Source organism: Gymnoscopelus microlampas (assembly GCF_963454915.1).
Source record: "Gymnoscopelus microlampas genome assembly, chromosome: 6".
NCBI lineage: Eukaryota > Metazoa > Chordata > Actinopteri > Myctophiformes > Myctophidae > Gymnoscopelus > Gymnoscopelus microlampas.
The window spans coordinates 50,918,608-50,934,547 of NC_139943.1; the positions used below are offsets into that span (position 1 = coordinate 50,918,608).

The 15,940-nt window shown below is 40.4% G+C and overlaps 1 protein-coding gene across 1 annotated transcript in view; it reads right to left on the reverse strand.

Annotated features, from left to right (window-relative positions):
• Positions 1 to 5,610: 5,610 nt before the first annotated feature.
• The window catches only part of LOC311047890 (low-density lipoprotein receptor-related protein 1-like), a gene marked incomplete at its 3' end in the record, with an annotated part of 54,647 nt that continues 44,317 nt past the window's right edge, over positions 5,611 to 15,940 (reverse strand). The window contains exon 5 of the mRNA XM_084060839.1: positions 5,611 to 5,802. Within this exon, the coding sequence (XP_083916965.1) occupies positions 5,611 to 5,802 (192 nt within the window). The remainder of the gene's footprint in view (positions 5,803 to 15,940) is intronic.

Consider the following 15,940-nt stretch of genomic DNA (forward strand, 5'->3'; position numbering starts at 1 on the left):
AAACGTATGTTTCTGTCAGTGGTTGTCAAACTTTTTCATGTCAAGGACCCCCAGAATTATATGTATTTGGCCGCCGACCCCCATCTCAAAATATTTTGTTCCAGGGACCCCCAGAAGCAAAGATTTGAGTTACAAATGTTGACTTTAAAAATATATATATATTCAAAGATTTGCACACATTTTCAAGATTTTTTTAAAATAGCAGATCTACAAGCTCGTAGCGCGACACTCGGTGCCGCGCTATGAGCTTGTATATCTGCTATTTTTGAATAGCCAAAGTGTAAAATAATGATTTTTAGTACAAATAAAAAAATGACAGATGCGTTCATTGTCTAATGGGTTAAATAACTATTGGTGTTCTTTACACTTGTTTAATCACTGTTTAGACAACCAGTATAGTGGTTCCTCCCAACAACCTGAGATCATCAGACTCTGTACAGAGTAAGCATTAAAGCAGTATTACTTTCATTACAACATTACATCATTTTATTACAACACTGTAATCTATGAGCAGTTGTTCTTCTTTCATATTTGTTTACCTGTTGAGTTGTGTGTGAGAGCTGAGGAGAAAAATCATCAAATAAATGAGTTTCACTGTAACAGAGAACATGGATCCTCTCTACCAATACAGCAGCTTGTTGATGTGTTGAAATAAATCCTTTGTTTCACCTGTTTGATGATATTTATTTGATATTCACAAGCTGGGAATGACTGATAATTAATGATGAAATGTATGATTTATATCAAAATAGATTAAAGGTAGGGTAAGTGATTTTTTTGGTTAAAACAAAAAGTATTTTGTTAAAAGGTTAAAACACTCTATATTCTGTATTCTGATAGCAATCATTGCTATAGAGTGTTTTTTCAGTAACAGATGTCTCCCTGTCTCTCCAGCTCTTTAATAAACAGAAAATACATTTTCCGGTATGTGTCAAAATCTCAGCCAACAAGGAGAAAGTACCGTATTTTCCGCACTATAAGGCGCATCTGAGAATAAGGCGCACCTTCAATAAATGTATTATTTTCATATATAGGGCGCACCGCATTATAAGGCGCATCCGCACTATAAGGCGCACTGACGGTGCGCCCTATAGTGCGGAAACCAAGGGAACCATTATTGATACTTATATAAGACGCATCGGATTATAAGGCGCATCCGCACTATAAGGCGCACTGACGGTGCACCTTATAGTGCGGAAAATACGGTACCCATTTTTAAGCTTCATTTAGTGTTCCAGTTCCAATTTTGTCTGCTCATTTCTTAGTGTCATCACTTCCAATTTCACTTATTTAATCTGTATCCTGATTGAGTTCTCTGTCCTGGTTGAATACAATTGGAAATTAAACTGAAACTGAAACGAAAATGCATTTTCTGTTTAATAAAGAGCTGGAGAGACAAGGAGACTCCTGTTACTGAACAAACACACTATAGCAATGAGTACTATCAGAATATAGAGCTATTTAACACTTATTTTACCCAACGCAAATCACTTACCCTACCTTTAAAATAATATGCATACAGTATTGACAACAGTTTTAGGAAATATAGTTTGTTGATAGAGCAAATACAATTAATTGTGTCACTTTCTGTTTGAAAATTCTAATTACTGCATAATGCCAATGGATAATCTGTTGAACTGAATTGAGATCTCCACTGACCTAATTGTATTACACATAATTTATTTATTTAGATTCCTATCAATATGAACTGCCAAAGTCACACCTGTTCAGATATTTTCAAATTCACAATTTTGTTAGAACATAATCCCTCATTCCCTAACATTCCCCACAGATCAGGAGTGGAGTCTATCTTGGATAGAGGCTGGTAAAGGGGCTCATGTCTTTTATTTATAACATTTCACCTCTCTGGATGGAATTAAGGCAGGCTGGGAGGGGGAACTTGGGGAATCCATCACAGACGATACCTGGAATCAAGCTCAGATTCGAGTGAATGGCAGTACCTTGTGTGCTCGACCAAGCTTGATACAAATCAAAGTCTTACACCGCTCTCATTATAGCAAAGCCAAACTGTCGAATATTCCCCTCTATGGACGAAAGCTGTGACAGATGGCATACATCCCCGGTAAATTTAACCCATATGTTTTGGTCATGTCCTCGACTGGAGAGTTATTGGGTTACCATATTTAGACACTTATCACAAATGTTTAAAATTAGCTTACAGCCCAGCCCTGTAACTGCTATCTGTGGGGTGCTGCCCAAAGAACTGACTCATAATAAACATAATGAATCAACTATCCAAGAGGGAGGGAGGGTATGGGTACTAAAGACCCATGAGGGAGGGAGGGTACGGGGTGACTAAAGACCCATGAGGGAGGGAATTGTTTTGTATTGCACTGTTTGTTCCTGCATGTAAGAAAAAGAAAAAGGCATGAGTCTCACTGTATATCCTTTTGCTACATCTGCCCTACTACTCTCAATGCTGAATAAAAATGATTAGATTCCTATCGCATTTGACAGTTCATATTTTGGACACTATTAAAAAACAAGCCAGATACCTGCTACTCTGTGTGGTGTAACTTCATCTTATGTCATGTGACATCATCAAGGTGTTGAAGTTTGTCATAAATATCAAGCAGACTGTGTAGGTGAGCTTGTAGGTCGGCTATTTGATGTAGTGGAGTAGAAGTAAAAGTATTGGAAATTGGATATACTCCAGTAAAGTAAAAAATACCTCAAAACTTTACTTAAGTACAGTACTTGAGTAAATGCACTTTTAGTTACTTTACACCACTGACTGAAGCTACAAGTGACCACAGTCTTCCTGTAGCTTCATCAACTCTCTAAGGTTACACAACACACAACTGTCCATCGTTCAGTACCAACAATGTGTGTGTGAGTCTGTGTGTGTGTGTGTGTGTGTGTGTGTGTGTGCGTGCGTGCGTGCGTGCGTGCGTGCGCGCGAGGTCTCAACTCACAGCAGTTCCCACAGTCGTCTATCGTGTCACATTTCCACGACAATGGAATGCACTTTTCATTCTTACAAACAAACTGATGGGGGAGACAGAGGATTATGTTTAGAATCAGTACTGTATCAAAAGCAGACATGAGACATAAAGTCCTACAGCGTAACACAAGTGAAGGCGAGGTGAATCACCTGGCTGGCAGTGCAGTTGGACATGCACTGCTTGCCATCAGCTGCCAAGTAGAAGTGGGTGGGACAGGAACACTTGTAGCCTCCTCCAGTTGAGAGCAGACACAGGTTACTGCAGCCTCCATTGTTGGTCTGACACGGGTGACCGGCCACTGCAGGGTGGAGAAAACATGCACACATGGAACAAACATGAGAACACACAACTATATGTTAGAATAAAGCAATAAGCCACACCAGGCTGCGGTTTAATGTGAGTTTAGAGCAGCTATGAGGTGTTGTTAGGAACGATGAAGAGCAGAGTGACTACAACCCTCTAACGGTTCTACAATCACTGTAAACCACCACCTCACATGGTTTATTGCTTTGATAAAACACCAAATATGGCAACATGACAATCATAGACAACCAATTAAAACTGTATTTAATATCAATTTCAGAATCATTTCTACAAGAAAATAGTCCCTGTCTGCCTGTAAACAACTAGGAGGTTGTACTGTAAATGCTCCTCTTACCTTGCTAAAGGACAAACTAAATCACAAACAGTAATTCATCCATGGAAAGTTATGATGAATATTGTAAACAAGATGTTGGAGCAGTTATACACATACATGTGATCCATGTGATAACAGAACAACATTTACCCATCCTACTGGGAGCAGTGAGCAGCCATTCTACGGCGCTCTGAGAGCTATTAGGGGTTTAGAGTCTTGCTCTGGGACACACGGACACATGCTGGAATCTAACCTGCTACAACTACTGTAGAGCCTCTGGCTGCCCAGCCGGGCTCTCTAACCACTCAGCTATGGCCGCCCCCAGTGAGAGTAATAGTGAGAGTGTTGTATACAGTAGGTGGTACAGACCCTCAGGTTGTCTATAGGGGTGATACATGTGGAGGTCAGATGGATAGTTCAGGTTGCTGGTGAGACTGATCTTGTTGGTTCCGTGAGTCTTGTTGGCTCTGTAGATGGAGTCGGTCCCCCAGTCTATCCAGTAGATGTGATCCTCAAATAGAGTAATAGCAGGGATGATGTTGTGATTCACAACTACACACACACAAAACCAAAAGAGTCACAATATTATAAAATACATGAACAAAGTATTATAAAGAATATTATAACAAGAGTTAAAATGCATCAATAAAGTTTACAAAAGCAAATCATGTTCTCACTGTTTTCCTTGTTTTTTTCTTCATGTAAAAATGAACATAATCCATTCTTATACACAGTAACACTCTGGAGTGTTAATTTAACCACATGAACCCAAGTGATCCTATTCTGGGCCAGACATACACCGTAAATAGCAGATCTACAAGCTCACAACGTGTTACACTGCAACATGTTATGAGCTTGTAGATCGGCTATTTTCTGCAAAGATATCTAACGTAATCCTTTTATCCAATGAAGAAGATTAAAGGAGGGGCCTAGAATAGACCCCTGGGGAACTCCAGTAAGTAAATAATTTAGTACTTCTTCCAGTACATGTGCGTGTGTGTGTGTGTGTGTGTGTGTGTGTGTGTGTGTGTGTGTGTGTGTGTGTGTGTGTGTGTGTGTGTGTGTGTGTGTGTGTGTGTGTGCGTGCGCGTGCGTCTGTGCGTGTGTTACCTGTGTGTCTGTTGGTTCCATCCAGGTTGGCAAACTCAATGTGTTTCTCCTTGTTGTCGCTCCAGTAGATGTGATCGTTCATGTAGTCTAACGTCAGGCCCTTGGGCTGGTAGATCTTATCCTTAACGATGATGCTCCTGTTGGTGCCGTCCATCCCCATCCTCTCTATGTGGGGGTTGTTTTTACCACTGTCTGTCCAGTACAAGTACCTGTCAGGGAGACACTGAGTCAGGGTCACGCGTGCGTGCGTGCATGTGCGGTACATACAGTAGGAAATAAATAACAACAATAACAACATTCAACACATTATTCACAACAAATCAGACATATTGTGCTTTTTATGATTTGTTTTAGAATACTTAGGCGTCACATGTTTGGAATTTGCCTCATAGGAGCTCCAGAAAGCACAGCCAATCAGTGAGGGTTAGTTTTCAGTGAGTGACAACTTACATGATACTATTTAAATATTCCTCATGAGGTAAACTCTATCCTTCTTATTCTCCTACAAAAACATCTATTAAGTGACTTTTTCACTTCACTTTACAAGATGTACAGAATATGATGCAATGTCATCAGTTTAATGTTTAGATGTAATTCAGTCTTCTTGTATCCGTGGTGTTTCACAGCATGGTTGATACATTCAGTGTGAGGTTCATGATGTCACCACAGTGTGAGGTTCATGATGTCACCACAGTGTGAGGTTCATGATGTCACCACAGTGTGAGGTTCATGATGTCACCACAGTGTGAGGTTCATGATGTCACCACAGTGTGAGGTTCATGATGTCACCACAGTGTGAGGTTCATGATGTCACCACAGTGTGAGGTTCATGATGTCACCAGTGTGAGGTTCATAATGTCACCACAGTGTGAGGTTCATGATGTCACCACAGTGCTCTTACCCATAGCGTACATCCACAGCAATGGATAATGGCTCCTTCAGGCCGGTGTTGACCAGGACCGTTCTGTACGACCCGTTTAGTTTGGACACCTCTATGGTTTCCATGCCAATGTCACACCAGTACAGGTTTCCTGCCACCCAATCAACAGCTAGACTGGATGGATAGCTGATCAACGTGTTGTGAAGGACCTGTCAATCAACCATACATGTACTCTGAATATACTCACCATTTTATTGTTTTATAATTTGTATGCAGTTACTACAATACTTTTGTGATAGGGTAGTGTAACCCATTAAGACCGGGAACGCATCTGTGACATTTTAGATTCTGCTGTATATTTCATAACATAATCATACATAAAATAGGCCAGAACTTGACTTATTTAAAAGGTTAAAATGAGCAAAAGGTTGACCATCTGCTTGGAGAGACAGCCCCAGTAACAAAATGGGTGCCAGTCTGTCTAGATTTGAAGACAGTCTGATTTAAATCAGTCACACCTTGAAGTTCCTGCCTTTTGTTCTGAAGCAGAAGTTACAGGTCTTGAGTGTGAACCCAAAACAAGGGATCAAGCCATTCTTTTGTCTTAATTTGAATGAATTTCAATAACCATTGTTCCCCTGTGATAAGGCGGGTGGCCACAAGGCAACTGGGAAACTGCTGTGAAGTCACCTCTTGCTCGGATTCATTTTGCATACCTGTGTGAATAATCGTACAGGTTTTTAGCAACTGGCTTAAAGCACAAAGTTACTCCTAAAAGATTATTTATTCTGGGTGAAAACATATACTGAAGTAAAATGAACAAAGTCTCTAACTATGGCCTGTGTGATTTTAACTAGAGTAGAAGCCAGGAGAAGTAAAAGTGTACACTCTGAATTGATTCCTGCGTTATTAGAAGCCTCATTAAGCAACTATTGTTTACAGATGAATGAGAACATGATTCTTGGTACCATTTTAAAGTGTATAATGTGCAGAGTATTAATCTCATAATGAAACTTAATTGTGAAATGTGGTTCTGTACTGAAAGCATATTATTGTGGAATTGATTTCAAGGCATTGTGTGACCCTATTAAAGATGCGCAGTTGGCTGCCCGCTCGGCCATGACGGATCAGCCTGTGATTGGTTGAAAATGAGGACAGGAGGGGCTCTGAAACCAAGGAGCCTATTTTGAAATCTAGAGTATATATGCGCCTGTTGAATGTGAAAGCAGGGTGCTGCTAATTTCTGGACCCTCTGCAGTTACCTTTTATGCTCCTTGTCGACAAATAAAGACACGGAGGAAACCTTATCACGACGGACTAGTCTCCTTTGTCCTGCATCCCCACTAACGGCTTGCGTTTATTCCACGTTATTTAACCACGGTGTGTTACACAGAATTCACTTCAGTTGGCGTTGTTCGGCAGACGATTTAACTATCCGCCTTAGGAGGACTTTTTCTGGATGTGTGGAGTTTTGTGCTGCTCAAACGGTGAGTGTTACTATAGCCACATTTCTGTGAAATGGTTTTATCTGAGGGGGTACTCGTTAAAGATCCTGTTGTTTTCTTGTATTCTGTGTACGCATTCGTGGCAACGTACGCATTTATGGGGGATGTATGGATTGGGGAGGCCGTGAGGATAATGGGTACTTTGAAGTACAATAATACAGGTTTAGGGGCTCTATATGGGCTCACGGCTTGTTAGCGGCAGTACAACACATGTGTAATTTGGTATGCTGGTTATGCGCATAAAGAGGATGCAGAACCTGTTGTGTAATATGGCTTAAACGTACCTTGTTGCGATATTGAGAACTGAGGCATTGAAAGTTGGGGCTTCGCTTTTATAGCCTTCCCGTGAAAATTTAACTGTAAATAATGGTATGGGGACTTAGTGGCAATCTGTGTGTCCTCAAAACGTGCTCATAGTGGCACGCTGGCGTAAGGGCTGGTCACTCGTGGCCTTGACTGTGTCTTGGGAACAATGGAAGATACTTGTGATTATGAATATTATTCTCGGCATAAGTCTAACAATTAGTCGAGTCAAATCGTTGAGTAGTATAGCAGAATAGGGTTGAATTCGTATGGTTATGTATTTTGTAGTGTTCTACCGTGTAGGGATAAGAGAGATACATTTTAGATGTTACCCGAGTGTGAGAGGATAAGCCAGCTCCGTTATACCTATGTGTGGCATTTGAAATGCCATGTTTATTTTTTACATGGATCCCGGTTATAAGCTCTAAGCGTTATGTACAGGCGTTTGGAGACATCGGCGCGCGCTAGACCACGAGTGCTAGACGCCCGTAAAATGTCTATGACTAGAGGTGTAGTAGCATATGGAATGCTAAGAGGCATGAATCGTTCGTTCGGCTATAGGTGATACTTTTGTTGGAGGTAAAGGGCGATGGATGAAAAAGTGGCGATGTGTTTTTTAACGACTCGTTAAGCCCGGTCTTTATCCCTGGGGAAAGTGTTGGTGTAGGCCAGGAATATAGCATTGCGAATGCTGAAGTAAAAAGATGATGTTTGATGAAATTATGTTTGGTTTCTGTTTAGGAGTACATGCGAAATGCGTTGCGTTTATGATTGGGGCTGGTTAAGTGGCTCTGCAAACACTTTTATGTTTCTGCTGAAACTTGCTCTTGTTGTGAATGTCACTAAGGCTTATCTTTTCTCAGCATGTAAATTTGGCTGGCTAATTCTCCTTCTTCCATTGTGCTCTTTTTGGTGAAATACAGCTCATGTCTGTATCTTTTCTGTTATTGTTTTTTTTTTTTTTTCTTCTCTTTCTCTTTCAACCTAGCTTTTGCTAGTCTGTAGTTTTTCGATACAATGTCCTGTGATAATTGACTATATCTGGAGCTGTTTCGTTTTCCAAACTTTTAAATAAGTTACGCTTAGTTGTCTTGATTTTCTGCAAATCTTCAGTTCAATTGCAAGCCAGTTAATAGTGGATATATTTTTATATATCTGCAAGATGTTAAGTACAGGTAGTTGACTGAGTATTTGCAGAGGGGAAGATAATTAGCCTGGTTACCGTACCCGTTTGGATTTATAAAAATATCATAGGACTTCATGTTACAGTAACCGACAATAATAGGTTTCTCTTTCTACATATCCCATTCATGATTACACTGTGGTGTGGTGCTTGTGCACGTTGGTCTGTTGGGTTATTATGATTAGATTTGTAGTAGGCCCGATCGTTTTCACCTCTCTTAGTCACACGGGTGAGCCATAATATTGGGGCTTCGGCGTGTAATGATTGTCCTTTGGTGGTTACATTTGGTGCTGAGATCGAATTCTAAGTATTTTGGCTACAGTGGTCTAGCGGTTTTGCGGCCATCTTGCTTTGTAGTTTTTTGGGAGTCGCTTTGTGGTTCCCTTTAAGTCTGAAAATCTTCTTTTGTTTCCTTTGCTCTCTTTTTGGCTGTTTTTACTGCACTCATAATCGTTTTCCAAACTTTTAAACAAGTTACGCTTAATTATCTTGATGTTCTTTAAATCTTCAGTTCAATTGCGAGACAGTTAGTAGTGAATATATTCCAGACCCATTGCCGGAAGTATAAGCAAGTAACCTTACAAAAAAAAAAAAATGTTGACGAGGCGCTGTAGTTTTGACCGCATTCAGCTGCCATTTTTGTCAAAGAGGCATATAGGGGTTGGAGTCTAATATGTTTGCAAGATGCTAAGTACGAGAAATTGGCTGATTATTTGCAGAAGGGAAGATGATTAGCTTGGCACGGCTATGGTTTGTGTGGTTTAAATTTGATTTCTTTATTTCTTTACACTTTTTACATTTATGCAATAACTCTTTTATGCGGTTTATTCTGCTTTCGTGGTAGCAGTGTATTTCGTTAATTTAATGTTGGCCGATATTATGCATGAGGAGGGATGTGGTCTTTATTTGATTTCGTAGTAATTCCATTTTTGTAGATAATTTGGTTCTGTGGTTTTGATTTTGGTAGCCCGTGGGTAGGTGTGTTCAAGTACGTGTTTGATGTTTGATGTTTTAAGTACGGTTGTGTCTGTTGTGATGATTTGAAGCACTTATAGTTGTACGTTTTGACAAAAAGGTTGAGGCTTGAAGTTGTTTTTATGTGAAAGGAGTTTATTAGCAGTATTGAGGGAGATGGCTTGTTCCATTGTAAATTGTTTAAATAGGTTGTATTTGTGAGTTATTGGCGAGTTGGAGATCGTTACTGACACATTTCAATTGTTTTATGTGTCGTGAGGGGATGATGAAGCTGAAATAAATAGTATGAAATAATTATCTAAGGACTTAGGTTGAAATTACACAGATATGATTATTTAGGCCTAAAATCAATGAAGATGATCTTTTTGGAGTGTTGAATATAGTTGAAAAAAGGGACGAAAATAATTGTTAGTGTAATAATGGCGTGTAGGAGTGGATTGATTATAATTATTTCAATTCGTGCTAAAGTATGGTGTTTAGTATTAAGATAATAATAATACTAAGATAATATGGAGGAAAGGATTTGTTGAAAAGATTTGAATTCGGTCGGTTTTGTGTTTTATACACGACAGATTTAATTTAATAATTTAACTGACTGTTTAAGTACTATAATTTTGTTCCTCCTTATTGACGTAAGGCTATTTTTCTGAGAAATAACAAACCTAGGACGCTAGGGGACTCGACGGGGTCATTGTTGTTTTTGATAATGCTAAGGGTTGATTATTGGGGTAACGTTTTGTAGCGACATGTGGACAAATCCTGTTAATTATAGTCAAACTATAGGTGTGATACGATCTGTGTGTTTTAATTCATGGAAGTGTTACATTTTGGTTGGTTACTGGATCGTAAGTGATGCTTATATTTGTGATTGAATACAGAGGGGGGTATTTAGGGTTTGGTTATAATAAAAGGCTAAAAGGGAGGACGATTAAGTAGAAGTTTCTCAATCTTTCTAATTGCAGGGGTTTGGGGGCTTATTCCAAAAAGCGTCTGAATTGTTGCAACGGGGAGATATTGGTGATTCTTATTTTGCTAAAAGTGAATTCAATTTTAGTTTCTTAATTTAAGTAGACAGTTTGGGAGTTGTAGTTTTCCACCACAGTGGTAGAACTCAGAACTACAGAACATTGTGTTATCATTTTAGTTTGTCGATTATCGCGCTCTGGTGGTTAAGAGATATATTTAGGTTAGTGTCTGGTGACGCATCTTGCAGTGGGAGTGGTTCCTATTTTATGAACCTGCCCCTTCCAGTGGTTGACGCATCCAAACACCTGGACTGACTTCACCTAGTGGTAGACACAAAGGTTGCATGCACACTGTATGAATGAGAAGTTTGAGAGGTTCTGTGTTCTTTTGTGCTTTAACATTTCTAACTTATAGGAGTTATCCTTTCTTTTAACAGTCTTTGTCTAACCAGTTATTCAGCCTATTGGTATTCTATGGTGTTTCTTGTGTGTGAGTTCACTGTTAAGTATGCTTGATTAATGTTGTTTGTCTGTATTGTGTCTAATTTAATCCGTTCATGTCTGTTCATAGTTTTCCGTGGGAGGGGAGCGCCAAATTCGGTTGAGTTGTTTCCGGTCCTGGCTAATAGAGGACGGTTCATGTCTGGGATTGAAGTAATGTATTGACCAGACTTACACATTTATACAAATTCAAACATTTAGGATATAGGAGCAACACTATTGGGTTGACTCACGTGTGTGTTGAGTGGTATAGACACATCACACTTGCATTATAATATTCCCATATTATTTCTCCTTCAAAACTGTTCTTAAGGAACTGACAAAGGTCCGTTGTGGACTCGAGACATTTATGATTTGTGTGTGATTTTTAGAAGGAAAATTGATATAAAACATAGTATAGTGTAAGTAAAATCTGATTCCAGAGGGGAATACCTATAGAGGTTGAAGTAACGTGATAATAATTGTGGTTTAATATCAGTCGGATATTTGATCAACAATTATGGTATCGGTACAGCAGAAACACTCCTTACAACAAGAGGATTCTTTTATTGATGTGATCAGCACAATTTTGGGAATATGGGAGAACAAGTTGTTGCACCCTTCAAATCCTTGGCCACGAGACAGCATGTTTGACCCAAAAATTATTGACACATTCGGAATGCTTGCTAGAGCATATCAGAAGGATTGCTTAGACATAGAGACAAGGGAGAATGTTGTCTTTAAATTATTTTTCAAAGGAGGTGAAAAATTGAACAAGGCTTATGCACAAAGTCGAGCCAGGTTGGCTGCCATAGAGCGGTCCAGTAAGGAGCCGGTTGGAAAGAATGCCATATCTTCTGATTCCACTACATCACTGGATGAGGAACCTATCGACCAATTGTCAGCCCTGGACACAGGGCATTGCAGTGACAATGGACTACGAGACGGGCTGGGAGCTGGAGCAGTGGTTGATATGGCGGGACCAGATCTAAAGAGCAGCGTCCAGGAAGCAGGTGACAGGCAAGCAAACCCAAAGCCGTTACGACGACATCAGGGAGGTCCCTTCAGAGGGCCGTGCTACATCTGTCAGAAATATGGACATCTTTGACGCCAGTGTAACCAGATACCACCGGCTATCAACCCCATTGCTCCACGGGCAGCCCCAGCTCTTCTACAAGGTACCCCACAGATTTTACCAGGTTTCAGCCCGACCTGGCGACTCCCTGACTGTGTGCAGCAGGGGCACATGGAGTATCAACAGCTGGTTCCCCATCCGGAAGGCTATCGGTCTGCACCACAGCAGACTCCCACCCCTATACCTGCACCGCAAGGGGCACATCAGCAAGTGCAAGGATTTAGACCATTTTCTGGGCCGAGGAACAGGCCTCTCAAGTATACGGGTTGCTTCACGTGTGGTCATATGACTCATTTTGCACAACACTGTCCCCTCCCCGGGCAACACACTTCAGTTATTGCTCCCTGCCGTATGGATGACAAGAAGATATAGGAATAGAGACATTTCAAAAGTTGACACGTACAGAGACATTACTTTAGCTGGACATGTTGGAACAGGTGGCGTAGGGCAATGATGGAATACATAAACCGTTGTTGACAAGAAAAGAAAACCCTGAGTCACCATGGAACCTTAAAAAAAAAAAAAAAAAAAAAGAAGCGAAGCCACAACTTTATTTTCTACCTATTTTGAATCATAATAGTGATCACTGTCAATTACTCTAATTGGAGATTTAGCATAGAGTTTGATATGCTTTCAGGTGGTTGACTAAATTTAACAAAGTTTTAACCTAGTATAGGATGGTTTGTTGGAAGGAGCTAGAGATGCTGTTCGTTTTTTGACACTGGTATTTTTTTTCCTGCTCATTTCGAGTATAGCTATAGGACAATGTACGATAATAAGAATAATTAGGACTAAATTGTTTGGCCATTTTCCACAGTAGGGTGTGGATTGGGACAGATCCAGTAAACTGGTTCGGTGAGCGTCATACACGAATGGTAAATTGTTGTCAGTACTGAGACACCGTGGAGAAACTTAGCTGTTGCTACAGTGCACAGTATAACATTTTTGTAATTTTGGGACTTCAGTGCTGATCTTTTGGGGTTTAATGAGACATGATGTCCATTAGTATGGCCTTATGTCTCAAGAGGGGAGGTATAAAAGGGAACATTTAAAATTGGGGTTTTGGACATAGTATTTTTTAGGAACAAACTGACCAGTTCATAGGCCAGATCAATATTTAATTAAGAGTTTTTCGTGACCTACACTAATACCTTTGCATGAACTAAATTGAGTGAATGAGTAACACCTCTTGTGTGAGTGTATTGACTGGAAGGGGTGCATGTTTTATTTCTTAGGAAAGTGTAGGGACGTTTTTTCCAAAATCTTCTCGTGCTAGGAAGGAACGGAGATGCTGAGGAGGAGGTGAACGGATAGGTGATAAGCTGTCAGAGGAATCAGGCTGTCAGAACCGGGTGTCGAGGAGAGGTCGAACGAATCATGTCGGCAGAAGTCCACAGTGGATGACAGCGGCTACAAGTGACAACCTCGACTCATCACTGTTCCTGCTGCCAAAAGTGAGACAGCTACACCAGGAAGGGACTCTACCCCCGCCATCAGCTCTACAGGAGACCAGGGTGTGGCCTCATAGCGATCCAGAAGGGGACGGGGCCTCAGATCTAGGAGACGACTGCAAAAAACGAGAAGGTCTACTGTTTCAACTCAGCTCTGCAAACCAGGGGCGGTGTGAATCTTCAACCTGAGGTCAACTTCTCATCTGTCTACTCATCGAACTACAACACTACACGACGGCAGAAGGATAGAGCCACAGACGTCAAGCGGACGGCTAGATGTTCCAGAATACAGATCTGCAGGACTTGGAGATTCAACCAAGTTGCCATACCCTCTCTCAGTGGAGGGGTGATTTTTGGCGATCCGTGTAAGTTTTCACACGTCTTTTGCAAGCACAGAGAAATGCCCCAGTAAGTGTCATTGGAAAATGACACTACACCCCCACGCTTCATCATTTTCACAACCCCCTTTTCTTTTTCTCTTGTTCCAAGCTGTGAACAGTTTTTATTCCAACCCCCTTTTCTTTTTCCCTTGTCCCAAGCTGTGAACAGTTTTTTGCTTCAATGACTGAACATTCCATAAATACAGGAACAAGAAGAAGATTGCGTTTGTTAGTATAGGCGAAAAAAGAAAAATACAGAAGTTCCTTCTGTAAGCGCGTGAGCCTCTTGTAAACCACATGTCGTAATGTATTCCTGATGTCTTTTTTGACTATGCTTGTTGCAGGTTGTAATGAGGTACAGACTATGCTTGATATTAATTGGTTTATTGGATGAATTGTTTTGGTTTTATTTTATTACAAAGGTTAAATTTGATTTGTGCTTCATTCATGGCGGTTTAATAATTTGACTGGTCTCTAGTGTATTGTTGTGATGTGCTGACCCGGTTGTGTTGAGATCAAGGTTTTTCTTTGAGAGATTACGACCCACGAGTGCACGCGTGGGAGAGTCGCTACTTTGGCCAAGAAGCGAACTCGTTCGTGTTCTTTTCGGGGAGAAATTGAGATTGAACACGACTGGAGTGGCATGCCGCGACTGTATATATTGGATCTGTCAAATGATTCTCTAGCTATTGAGGAAACGAATGTGGTTCGCGACACAAACGTGCCTTGGTTGATAGACATCTTATTCAGTTGAACTAAGCCAATGAGTGAGATACAGATGGAGCTGATTTTAAAAATTAAGGTTTTGGTTTTATTTTTTGATTTGTATAGGTTACCATTCTACAATCAAGAGGGGTATTGCATACACTAACTTTTTGCAGGTTGTTTCCCAGGCAGAGGTTTGGATTATGATTTTGTGCTGAAATATATCCTAAAGCTCTGATTTACAGAAGACGTTATAAGTCTTCTGAGAGGGGTTATGCTGTATATTTCATAACATAATCATACATAAAATAGGCCAGAACTTGACTTATTTAAAAGGTTAAAATGAGCAAAAGGTTGACCATTTGCTTGGAGAGACAGCCCCAGTAACAAAATGGGTGCCAGTCTGTCTAGATTTGAAGACAGTCTGATTTAAATCAGTCACACCTTGAAGTTCCTGCCTTTTGTTCTGAAGCAGAAGTTACAGGTCTTGAGTGTGAACCCAAAACAAGGGATCAAGCCATTCTTTTGTCTTAATTTGAATGAATTTCAATAACCATTGTTCCCCTGTGATAAGGCGGGTGGCCACAAGGCAACTGGGAAACTGCTGTGAAGTCACCTCTTGCTCGGATTCATTTTGCATACCTGTGTGAATAATCGTACAGGTTTTTAGCAACTGGCTTAAAGCACAAAGTTACTCCTAAAAGATTATTTATTCTGGGTGAAAACATATACTGAAGTAAAATGAACAAAGTCTCTAACTATGGCCTGTGTGATTTTAACTAGAGTAGAAGCCAGGAGAAGTAAAAGTGTACACTCTGAATTGATTCCTGCGTTATTAGAAGCCTCATTAAGCAACTATTGTTTACAGATGAATGAGAACATGATTCTTGGTACCATTTTAAAGTGTATAATGTGCAGAGTATTAATCTCATAATGAAACTTAATTGTGAAATGTGGTTCTGTACTGAAAGCATATTATTGTGGAATTGATTTCAAGGCATTGTGTGACCCTATTAAAGATGCGCAGTTGGCTGCCCGCTCGGCCATGACGGATCAGCCTGTGATTGGTTGAAAATGAGGACAGGAGGGGCTCTGAAACCAAGGAGCCTATTTTGAAATCTAGAGTATATATGCGCCTGTTGAATGTGAAAGCAGGGTGCTGCTAATTTCTGGACCCTCTGCAGTTACCTTTTATGCTCCTTGTCGACAAATAAAGACACGGAGGAAACCTTATCACCACGGACTAGTCTCCTTTGTCCTGCATC